Raw genomic sequence first — 12,989 nt, forward strand, 5'->3', positions numbered from 1 at the left:
AAGAAAAAGGCAAATAGCCAGAAATTAGGGGTCAAAAATAACTCCAAGAAAGGAAACTTTTATTGTTCGTAGAGGATGACATGCGGGACCCATGAGCCAGCAGCTTACTCAACGTTTCAAAGGCGGCATGAGATCGAAAGAAAAAGGCAAGTGACAAAATATCAGGAGCCAAAGATAATCCAAGAAAAGAAACTTTATTGTACATAGAGGATGACATGCGGGTCCCATTTAGCAGCAGCGGTCTCAACGTTTCAAATGCAGCTTGAGATCAAAAGAAAAAGAAAGTTGATTGTACATAGAGGATGACATGCGGGTCTCATGGGTCAGCAGCTTACTCAACGTTTCCAATCTGTTAGATATAAGCTGTCTCCTGATCCTAAATTTGCCACATCTCCTATAAACATTAAGGATAAGGACTATGATTTTTCTCTTGATTTATCTCATATATCTATTGTTGAGAAAACACCCTTTTGTGGTACTGAAAAAGAAAGTGCTGTAGAACACATGATTGAGCTGTCTACTCTGAGTAGCTTGGCAGGGGATCAAAAGAAAAAGGAAATAGCCAAAAATCAGAAGGTGAAAAATAAATCCAAGAAAATAAACTTTTATAGCACATAGAGGATGACATGCGAGTCCCATGAGCCAGCAGGTTCCTCAACGTTTCAAACGTGACATGAGATCGAAAGAAAAAGGCAAGTGACCAAATATCAGGATCCAACAATAATTCAAGAAAAGAAACTTGATTGTACATAGAGGATAACATGCGGGTCCCATTTAGCAGCAGCGGTATCACCGTTTGAGAAGCGGCAGGGGATCGAAATAAAAAGGCAAGTGACCAAATATGAGGTGCCAAAAAAATCCAAGAAAAGAAAGTTTTATAGTACATAGAGGATGACATGCGGGTCCCATGAGCCTGCAGGTTCCTCAACGTTTCAAACGTGGCATGAGATCGAAAGAAAAAGGCAAGTGACCAAATATCAGGATCCAAAAATAATTCAAGAAAAGAAACTTGATTGTACATAGAGGATGACATGCGGGTCCCATTTAGCAGCAGCGGTATCACCGTTTGGGAGGCTGCACGGGATCGGAAGGAAAAGGCAAGTGGCCAAATATCAGGAGCCAAAAAAATTCAAGAAATGAAAGTTTTATAGTACACTAGCACAAAACCCGTGCGTTGCTACGGTCGAACAAATTTCGACGTAGCTACACGGATAGTAAACTTGTGTTTTAAATCTGCACAAACAAATGAAAGAGGTTAAGGGCAATAGTAGACCGATGTCTCCTATTTCTAAAATGCAATTTCATATAAATGGTCAAAATGAGTGCAGTTTGGTAGAATGGTAGCCCTATGAATAAATTCTTCCAAATCCAATTGCCTTATATATATTTTAAAAAGTCAGTCAGAAAAAGTTGGTCATAAAGAAGCCGCTAACATGTATTGGTGAAATGTATTTAATCTGACAATTATGCAGCTGAAACATAGACACCTCACATCTCCTTTAAACTATGCTCCTCGGCTGCACTTTCCGCAAGATAATTTAGAGAAGTGCATGTTACTATGTTAGACACCATCAGAAAAGAGTTGCAAGAAACACGCTACAACTACAATCACATACCATCATGGTGCAAACTCAGCCACAAACGAACTCACAAGATAAACGTATTCAAGGGAAAAGTCATGCATTGCTAAGCAAACAGCATATGTAAATAGCAAGCTACTATGATGATTGTAACTTAATTTTGCAGAATACTGGTGTAGAATGAAGACGAATCAGTACTTATTTCCCGCAGGATGCAGCTTGCCACCGTTCATCTCGAAGTTTTGGAGTACCTCCACCAGATCTTTGGGCAAGTAATGAAGAGATTCACACTGTCGTGGTGCTACCATATATATGCATGTCTCCTTGGTTAATGCATTGATTCATGTGATAATATGTTTTACTGATCAATTAGTAAAGATAAGCCTTGCTGAACAACATCGGTCATTGCTTGTCAGCACTTTTCTACACAGCACCATCGTAGGCATGATGAGACAAAGAAAAAACATCTACATCTGCATCAATAGTAAGGCAAACCCCAATCTATGAGTCCTCCACAACTTCATGGAACGTATAGTAGCTTGGATTGCAGGAGCTCCATGCAGCACACAAGCGGCGGACCAGGCTGCTGAAGCAGCGCACGAGATCGAATTCTGTTCTCTTCGATGCAGATGTCGCTCTCATCTTGTTCTCAGTCATTTTTCTTTCAAGCAGCATCTTCATCAGCTATCGATAGTGTTATAATTCATTCGTCAGGAGTATGAACGCTGCTACTCTTAAGTTTCAGTTTACGATATTGTTTTCTTCTGTGATTTCCGTTGGGATGAGAGGGCAGGGGCGGCATCTGGAGGTGGCCGTCTGGCCGAAATTGCTCGAACACCCCTTCCACGAGCTGCAGGAGCTCACAATCGGCAGTCGATCATCAGCCACGATTTCGAGCTGTAATAATCGCGAGTTGCTTCTTGTCCCCAGCCTCCCCATGCGTGACGCCCGCCCACTTTGCCCCTCCTCAACTCAGGTGCGGCGCTCGCCCCGTCTGGCCCTCCGCCCATCCTTGGCAGGGTCCGAAGCGGTCCGAGTAGAGAACCTAGTTGCCGATGGGAGAGAAGGTATTCCGGTTGCCACAGATTCGATTTGATCTGCTCGATTGCGCATCGGATTGGACGCGTTGACTTCGCGACGTCGCCGATGGGAGAGAAGGTATTCCGGTTGCCACAGATTCGATTTGATCTGCTCGATTGCGCATCGGATTGGACGCGTTGACTTCGCGACGTCCTCCCGTGGCCTCCGCCGTGGCCGAGCTCCTCCGCCCCTGCCTACGCGCGCCCTCGACACAAGGGGACTCACCCTGCTTGTTGGCAAGTGCTGCACCTCGTGCGGCCGTCCAACTCCAAGCCGGCCGCCGCCTCAAACTCATCGCCATGAACCTCCCCTCATCGACATGAATGAACCCCGCCTCTTCTCAAGGTCCAATTTTCGCGAGGAAGAAGCACGGGAGCGGGGAAGAGCACCAGTCGAACCATTCAAGTCGCGCGGCTCGAGCAGTTCTGTTAGGAGAAGGAGACAAAAAGGAAAGAATAAATTCCGATTTTATATTGGGCCAAGGGCTGCGGGTTGGGCCTAAAAAATTCTTTAGCCTGTTTGTGACACCAGGCACCACCTATTGCAATTTAATAGTAAAGATAGAGGATGACATGCGGGTCCCATTTAGCAGCAGCGGTATCACCGTTTGAGAAGCGGCAGGGGATCGAAAGAAAAAGGTAAGTGACCAAATATGAGGTGCCAAAAAAAAATCCAAGAAAAGAAAGTTTTATAGTACATAGAGGATGACATGCGGGTCCCATTTAGCAGCAGCGGTATCACCGTTTGAGAGGCGGCAGGGGATCGAAAGAAAAAGGCAAGTGACCGAATTTGAGGTGCCAAAAAGAACTCCAAGAAAAGAAAGTTGATTGCTCATAGAGGATGACATGCGGGTCCCAATTAGCAGCAGCGGTCTCAACGTTTCCAAGGTGGCAAGGGATCAAAAGAAAAAGGAAGTAGCCAGAAATCAGGGGGTCAAAAAAATCCAAGAATAGAAAGAATTTTGGTTCATAGAGAATGACATGCGGGACCCATGATCATGCATCGTAAACGGCTCGATCGGAGAGCGTTGAACGAGATGGCGCGATCGAGAAAAAAAACAATGCCAGAGAGGCTGCCATCTGGGCCCTACATCCCTCGGCGGTGCGGATTTGCGTTGACTCGGCCGGCGAACCCGAGAATTCGAGATGCACCACGTCCCGGGACACCATACGCAACGTTTTGGCCGTTTTCGTCGGGCTAGGTGGCCTCAAAAACGAGAAAAAAAACGTTTTGACATGCACAACGGAGAGACCAAAAATCGTCGGCCATGGTGCACCAGCAACCACGGCGCGAATTCAACTTCGTCGGCCATGGCAACTTTTCTTGTAGTGTACGGTACCCGTGGGTACCCATACACGTGGGTAAAATTGCCATCCTTGATCACCCTTCCATTAATTTTCAGAGTAGTTTATGTTGTTTTCCTTTGTTTTTAGATTTCTAGTAAGTTAGTTTCAATTTTAACATCCATACTTCAGGACATACTATACCTGGATAAAATAGCGTGTCAAGTGGGATCCCACCTAAGTTCTACTTGTAGTACATTTTACTTTTTCTAGTGTTAATTTTGACACAATATTTAAACTAGAAAAGACAAAATACACTAAAAGTGAGATCCCACCGAAATCAGCTTAGCAAAATCCCCTTTACTTTTTCTAGTGTTAATTTTGACACAATATTTTAAACTAGAAAAGATAAAATACACTAAAAGTGAGATTCCACCGAAATCAGCTTAGCAAAAATCCCTCTTTTATTGGAGACGGCGGGCGCAGCAACGCATGCCTGAGGCCATTATGGTCTACTGGCCTACAGTGCCTAAGTGCACCAACGTGTTACTAGTTCAAATCCATGGCCCGTTGAAGCAGCACTAGATTGACATGGTCTGTGCGCACAACGGCCCATGTGTTCTCATTAACATATCTTTATGTTCAGCAACGACGCAGGTACGCGGTATGTTCAACGGAAAGAAATATTCATCAGTTATTAGCTTCAACGTCATGCATGTCAGCGACACAACGTTAGTAAGCACTTTCACATCTAAACCCGTCTAATTGCTACATCCTGGAAGTTGGTCGGTTCAACAGACGCAGCATAGGGCTACTTAGTCGGCATACTCAACCTGCTCGTTTAAGTTAATGACTATTTCTATCGTTCCATATGTTTTTGCTGACTATTTCTCGACTCCACCTACTCTTTCTGCTGCTACAAATACATAGCCTTTCCTAAGCACAATCACACACCAATACAACAAAAGCCACAAACAGCTGCATTGAGCAAGCACTAAAATGGCCTTCTCTTCCTACTTCCTTTTTGTCGCCCTTCTCGTGTTGGCCTCATGGCAAGCTATCGCTTCTGATCCGAGCCCTCTCCAAGACTTTTGTGTTGCGGACAACAGCTCACGTGGTATGTATTTAAAACACAGTGTGAAGATCCTTATTAGGTTTTAATCCAAATGTATTTAGCCTAAAAATTATTAAATATCATTTGGACTCACTTTATGAGTGTTTTCTCCATTGCACAGTTCTGGTGAACGGATTTGTCTGCAAAGACCCAAAAGATGTGAAAGCAGAAGACTTCTTCTTGGCCGCAAAACTCGACATGCCAAGGGACACGAAAACAAACAAGGTCGGCTCTAATGTCACCTTGATCAATGTGATGCGGATTCCTGGCCTGAACACATTAGGCATCTCCCTGGCGCGCATCGACTACGCACCCTTGGGCGAGAACCCACCTCACATGCATCCGCGTGCCACTGAGATCCTGACCGTTCTTGAAGGAACCCTCTATGTGGGCTTCGTAACATCGAACCCAAACAACACATTATTGTCAAAGGTACTCAACAAGGGTGATGTGTTTGTGTTCCCAGAAGGACTCATCCACTTTCAATTCAACCCAAACCCCTACAAACCAGCGGTGGCAATTGCGGCACTTAGCAGTCAAAACCCCGGGGCAATAACCATTGCCAACGCTGTATTTGGATCAAAACCTATGATCTCGGATGATGTTCTCACCAAGGCCTTTCAGGTGGAGAAGAAGACTGTGGACTGGCTTCAAGCTCAATTCTGGGCCGACAACCACAATTAATGAAATGTTGCATCAAGTCCCTTGAATATGATGTTCTAGTGATGCATTTTTTTGTCATACTTGTTAGCTACAAAAATAAATTCCATGTACCATTGGACTGTTTTCTGGTCATATGAAATGTTAGCACATTATTGTACTCCGAAAATAATTTACTATAAATAATAAATTGTTTCAGCCTGAACTCATATTCAATAATTTACATACTGAATTGATTGAATGAATGTTATACTGGCTAATAGATCGATGACAATAAATTTATCTATGTCTCAAGAGCTCGGCCACGGCTACAAGTGCATATGGCTTTTGGGAGCTCTTTTGGTTTGAACATCCCAAGGAGATGCCGCAAAATGCGTGGAACCTCCGTTTTGCGGTTTTCGGACAAAAAAGAAAAAACAAATACCCCATAAAGGCTTGACCCGGATAAAATAATATGGGCTAAAAACCCCCTCCGAAACCTCATATTCACGGTAAGCGAGTATAGGTTTCCAGTTTCCCGCGTAGTGCACTGGAGCTTGGCGGGAGGGACACTTCAGCGCCCTAATTCTGCCTCCCGCACTGCCGCCGCCAATATTCTCTCTCTTGTGACTTCCATCCTTCCTCATGGGACTCCATGTACCGCCCCCGTTAGTTCCGAGGTCATGCAACCTCAACCGGGACTCCTGTCGCGCACGTGTCTCCTACCGCCGGATATGCCATTGCGCCCGATTCTCCCCCAAAAGGTATGCCATCACGCCACCTATGCTACCTGCCTCATGCGCGTCTCCCACCACCCACGAGTACAACATGCTCGAGGAATCTTTTGTGATGTCAAGTTTCTCCCCTATTCTCCGATTGTATGTCCAAGTGGAGGCACACTTGTGTTAAAATGGTGGGCCCGCTCTATTCCCTGGTAGTTATCATAGTGACGGTATACAAATACTACATTGGAATGTGATACCTTCGATCTGGATTACGGATGCACTATAGTAGCTTTTTTCCTAGAAGAACTAGGTTTAAGAGAACCTTGAGAAGAATTTTCTTGGTGTAAGGTTACGTTATTTATCTCTATGTTACCGGACCTTCCAACTTAATTTTTGATGTTTTCGTTTTATATCAATTGATGGAATAGGCCAGGGCCTAGGATTCACCTACAACTGTGCATACATATGGGATAAGGATAATTATAAGCCAACATGAGTCATGTTAAAATAAAGATAAATATTGTGGGCGGTACATCCTAATTCTTTACATCTTTCACCAACCACTACTGTTGTAGACTTTTGATCCACTACCACACCTCTGCGGCCAGGGTGTTAAGCAGTCGTTAAGTATTTAAAAATACAAAAAACATTAGATTTGATGACATTACCATGATCCCAAGTGGATCTTAGGTCTTTATTCTACTAATATGTTCTGTCGTTGGCTTTCGATCTAGAGGTTGAAGCACCACCCATACCCCCTCATTACCTTAATTAATCCTCGGATCTTGGGTACATGCCAAGAATTTAGATCGAGGCAAGAGATGATAAACAAGGAAAAATCTTATTCGAACTCAAAACAGAATATTCCCATGTAGAAGATGCACATAAATGCTTCGAGGCTTCACCTGAGCCCAGGCAGCCCATGAGGACTACTCACTCATAACGAGATCAAAGATCATAAACATTGTAAAAATGGATTTAATATAAATATAAAATAGACTTACAATATCGTCAATCGAGGAGACCGAGATTACAAGTACATGGGTATGGCTATGGAGGTGGAGGAATGGATGTGGCGATGGTGGTGGCTCGGTGATGGATCTCCTCCTCAGATGTCTTGTGATGGCGACTGCGACTCTCTCCCTTCTTTGCGGCGTCTGGGCGTTGATTTATATAGAGGTCCCTTCACGAAAGTTGCTAGGGTTGACTTATCTGAGGCGGTGGCACCCGATACGGTGAGCGATATGGGCGCTCACTGGCCGTATGGTAGCTCGTTAAGATTTATGTTGGCTTGCTCCACGAGGCCTTTGACTTGGGCGGCGACGGAAGTTTGTGGACAATTGCTGACGTTTAGAGCCCATCTATCACAATTTCTCGGTCCCGAGCGGGCCAAAACTCAATCTATGAAGCGAAAACGCAAAACCGTCACAATAAATGACATCGCTGATGGATTTCGTAATCGCCAGCTGTAGGATAACGTTGCATAGAAAACAAAAAATTTCCTACCGCGAACACGCAATCCAAGCCAAGATGCAATCTAGAAGACGGTAGCAACGAGGGGATTATCGAGTCTCACCCTTGAAGAGATTCCAAAGCCTACAAGATGAGGCTCTTGTTGCTGCGGTAGACGTTCACTTGCCGCTTGCAAAAGCGCGTAGAAGATCTTGATCACCGGCGCCACGAACGGGCAGCACCTCCGTACTCGGTCACACGTTCGGTTGTTGATGAAGACGACGTCCACCTCCCGTTCCAGCGGGCAGCGGAAGTAGTAGCTCCTCTTGAATCCGACAGCACGACGGCGTGGTGTCGGTGGCGGTGGAGAACTCCGGCGGAGCTTCACTAAGCGTGCGGGAGCTTATGGAGGAGAAGGGGGCGGCTAGGGTTTGGGAGGGGGTGGCCGGCCACTTGAGGGGGGCGGCCAGGCTGTGGTCTTGGGGTGGCCGGCCCCCTCCCCTTGGCCCTCATTATATAGGTGGAACACCCAAGAGTTGGTCTACAAGTCTTCGAATAAGACCCCAAACCAAAACCTTCCATATCACATGAAACCTACCCAAGCTAGGACTCCCACTAGAGGTGGGATTCCCACCCTTCCTTGGGAGGGGGTGGCCGGCCCCCTTAGGGGAGTCCACTTGGGACTCCTCCCCTCTTAGGGGTGGCCGGCCATGGTGGTGGAGTCTCTTTGGGATTCCGCCTTCCAAAGTGGTTTCTTCCGGACTTTTCTAGAACCTTCTAGAACCTTCCATAGAACCTTCCGGATCATTTTAGATCTTATAAAATGACTTCCTATATATGAATCTTATTCTCCGGACCATTCCGGAACTCCTCGTGATTTCCGGGATCTCATCCGGGACTCCGAACAAATATTCGAACTCCATTCCATATTCAAGTTCTACCATTTCAACATCCAACTTTAAGTGTGTCACCCTACGGTTCGTGAACTATGCGGACATGGTTGAGTACTCTCTCCAACCAATAACCAATAGCGGGATCTGGAGATCCATAATGGCTCCCACATATTCAACGATGACTTTTGTGATCGAATGAACCATTCACATACGATACCAATTCCCTTTGTCACGCGATATTTTACTTGTCCGAGGTTTGATCATCGGTATCACTCTATACCTTGTTCAACCTTGTTTCCTGACAAGTACTATTTACTCGTACCGTGGTATGTGGTCTCTTATGAACTTATTCATATGCTTGCAAGACATTAGACGACATTCCACCGAGAGGGCCCAGAGTATATCTATCCGTCATCGGGATGGACAAATCCCACTGTTGATCCATATGCCTCAACTCATACTTTTCGGATACTTAATCCCACCTTTATAACCACCCATTTACGCAGTGGCGTTTGATGTAATCAAAGTACCTTTCCGGTATAAGTGATTTATATGATCTCATGGTCATAAGGACTAGGTAACTATGTATCGAAAGCTTATAGCAAATAACTTAATGACGTGATCTTATGCTACGCTTAATTGGGTGTGTCCATTACATCATTCATACAATGATATAACCTTGTTATTAATAACATCCAATGTTCATGATTATGAAACTAATCATCCATTAATCAACAAGCTAGTTAAGAGGCATACTAGGGACTCTTTGTTGTTTACATATCACACATGTATCAATGTTTCGGTTAATACAATTATAGCATGGTATATAAACATTTATCATAAACATAAAGATATATAATAACCACTTTATTATTGCCTCTTGGGCATATCTCCAACAGTCTCCCACTTGCACTAGAGTCAATAATCTAGTTTACATTTGTAAAGATATAACACCTTGGCCTTCCGGTGCTTTATCATGTTTTGCTCACGGGAGAGGTTTTAGTCAACGGATCTGACACGGTCAGAAACGTATGTATTTTTTAATTCATTTGCGTCTCAACGCATCACTCATTTCCAAATGAGTCGGCATTGAATATGTTTGGTCTTCTGGTGGAACCTTAATTCCGTGGTCTGAAATATGTCACTAATATTGTCACACACAATATAGTTTCAAAGTTCTGACTCTGTCGGAACTACACCAAGTTCTCAAAGAACCTCTTGACTTAACATCCTTTGTCATTGTCAAAATAATGACATACTCTGCCTTCTTTTGTAGAATCCGTCACAATATTTAGAACTCTTCTAAATCTAGCATAGACAACTTCTAGCTCATTGTGCTACCTTTTAAACAACACTTAGCCCAATTTGAGATTGAAATTTTACTTTCATATGTGACAAAACAAACATCGGTGCAACACCTTACAACAATTTGTTTGTCATTTCTCCATATAAAATTATATATATATATCCTTGGTTCTTCTTAAGTACTCAAGAATATTCTTACTGTTTTTCAATGATCATCACATGAATCATTCTGGTACATGCTCATAACACTTTTAGAGCATATGACATCTGATTGTGTACATATTATTCATGATCTATAATCATTCATGTGTTTTTACTCATTGAGTGTCATATACACTCAAGTCTTGTTAAAACTTTACATGACAAGAACATTTTCTTAATATTTCTATATTGAACTATTTCAATATCCATTCTACGTACTTTGACTTAAACATATTATGTGTTTCAATCTATCTTCATAGATCTTGACACAAAATTTGTTTCAGTCCATATCCTTTCATTGAAATTAATTTCTCAATGAAACCTTTTAATCAAGTATATAATAACATCATTTATAACCAACTATATGTCATCTACATAAGTATTATAAATATGTCTCAGCGCTCCCACTTAATTTCTTGCAAATGCAAGTCTCTTCATCGTCTCTGATGAAATCAAAAACTCTTTGATTATTTCATCTGGTGAAGATTCCAACTCCGCGATACTCACTTCATCTAATTGAAGTTTGTATACCTATCTAGTATTCCATGGACCAGCAAAACTCTTGGTTGTATCTTGTATACACCTTTAATACATACTTCTGATAAGTAATGTATTTTGCCATCCTACTAACATATCTTATAAAAGAAATATCTAGTGATTACTACAATAATCCACATAGACTATAAGCATTGCTACGGAAGATCTAATCTTGTCGTAGTCAACTCTTTGAACTTTGTCGTAAACAACTTTTCGACAAGTCAAGCTTCTTCAATGATATTTCATCCAAGTCCATCAATTTTATAGATCCATTTTACTTTCAGAAAGTATTCATCTATTTTGGATTTCATGGTGTATAACCATTTTAACGGAGTCAGGGCCCATCATAACTTCTTTTGTTTGTAGTTGGTTTATCATTGTTCAAAATCAATCCTTTGTCAACAAATCATTTTATTTGATCACAAAGTAAACCATACCTCCAAGGTTCAATATGTACTTCGATCTCCATGGCTAAAACACTTTGTAGTCATGGGAGCCATGATCGTCGTGGCCGCTTCCGGAACCAATTTTCCGATGCTGTGCTACTCTGATCATTATGCTCAGGTTCATAAACCTTATCAAGTTCTATTGTCCTCTGATACGTCTCCGACGTATCGATAATTTCTTATGTTCCATGCCACATTATTGATGTTATCTACATGTTTTATGCACACTTTATGTCATATTCGTGCATTTTCTGGAACTAACCTATTAACAAGATGCCGAAGTGCCGATTCTTGTTTTCTGCTGTTTTTGGTTTCAGAAATCCTAGTAAGGAAATATTCTCGGAATTGGACGAAATCAAAGCCCAGGGGCCTATTTTCTCACGAAGCTTCCAGAAGTCCGAAGGAGAGACGAAGAGGGGCCACGGAGGGGCCACACCCTAGGCGGCGCGGCCCCCTTGGCCGCGCGGCCCTGTGGTGTGGGGCCCCCGTGCCGCCTCTTGACCTGCCCTTTCGCCTATAAAAAGTCTCCGTGACGAAAACCCCGCATGCGAGAACCACGATCCGAACCACCGTCCAGAGACGCCGCCGCCGCCGATCCCATCTCGGGGGATCCAGGAGATCGCCTCCGGCACCCTGCCGGAGAGGGGAATCATCTCCCGGAGGACTCTACGCCGCCATGGTCGCCTCCGGTGTGATGTGTGAGTAGTCTACCCCTGGACTATGGGTCCATAGCAGTAGCTAGATGGTTGTCTTCTCCCCATTGTGCTATCATTGTCGGATCTTGTGAGCTGCCTAACATGATCAAGATCATCTATCTGTAATTCTATATGTTGCGTTTGTTGGGATCCGATGAATAGAGAATACTTGTTATGTTGATTATCAAAGCTATGCTTATGTGTTGTTTATGATCTTGCATGCTCTCCGTTACTAGTAGATGCTCTGGCCAAGTAGATGCTTGTAACTCCAAGAGGGAGTACTTATGCTCGATAGTGGGTTCATGCACATTGACACACAGGACGATGTGAGAAAGTTCTAAGGTTGTGTTGTGCTGTTGCCACTAGGGATAAAACATTGATGCTATGTCTAAGGATGTAGTTGTTGATTACATTACGCACCATACTTAATGCAATTGTCTGTTGCTTTGCAACTTAATGTTTGGAGGGGGTTCGGATGATAACTTTGAAGGTGGACTTTTTAGGCATAGATGCGGTTGGATGGCGGTCTATGTACTTTGTCGTAATGCCCAATTAAATCTCACTATACTCATCATGATATGTATGTGCATGGTCATGCTCTCTTTATTTGTCAATTGCCCAACTGTAATTTGTTCACCCAACATGCTGTTCGTCTTATGGGAGAGACACCTCTAGTGAACTGTGGACCCCGGTCCAATTCTCTTTACTGAAATACAATCTACTGCAATACTTGTTCTACTGTTTTCTGCAAACAATCATCTTCCACACAATACGGTTAATCCTTTGTTACAGCAAGCCGGTGAGATTGACAACCTCACTGTTTCGTTGGGGCAAAGTACTTTGGTTGTGTTGTGCAGGTTCCACGTTGGCGCCGGAATCTCTGGTGTTGCGCCGCACTACATCCCGCCGCCATCAACCTTCAACGTGCTTCTTGGCTCCTCCTGGTTCGATAAACCTTGGTTTCTTTCTGAGGGAAAACTTGCTGCTGTGCGCATCATACCTTCCTCTTGGGGTTGCCCAACGAACGTGTGAAATACAC

At 43.6% G+C, this 12,989-nt stretch overlaps 1 protein-coding gene across 1 annotated transcript; it reads left to right on the forward strand.

Moving 5' to 3' along the window:
- The first annotated feature begins 4,901 nt into the window (after positions 1 to 4,901).
- Positions 4,902 to 5,918, forward strand: LOC127312491 (germin-like protein 8-8). Its single transcript, XM_051343010.2, has 2 exons — positions 4,902 to 5,060; positions 5,179 to 5,918. The coding sequence occupies exons 1-2, from the start codon at positions 4,943 to 4,945 to the stop codon at positions 5,739 to 5,741; spliced, it is 681 nt and encodes a 226-aa protein (XP_051198970.1). The 5' UTR covers positions 4,902 to 4,942; the 3' UTR covers positions 5,742 to 5,918.
- The last annotated feature ends 7,071 nt before the right edge of the window (positions 5,919 to 12,989 follow it).

This window comes from Lolium perenne, chromosome 7 (assembly GCF_019359855.2).
Source record: "Lolium perenne isolate Kyuss_39 chromosome 7, Kyuss_2.0, whole genome shotgun sequence".
NCBI lineage: Eukaryota > Viridiplantae > Streptophyta > Magnoliopsida > Poales > Poaceae > Lolium > Lolium perenne.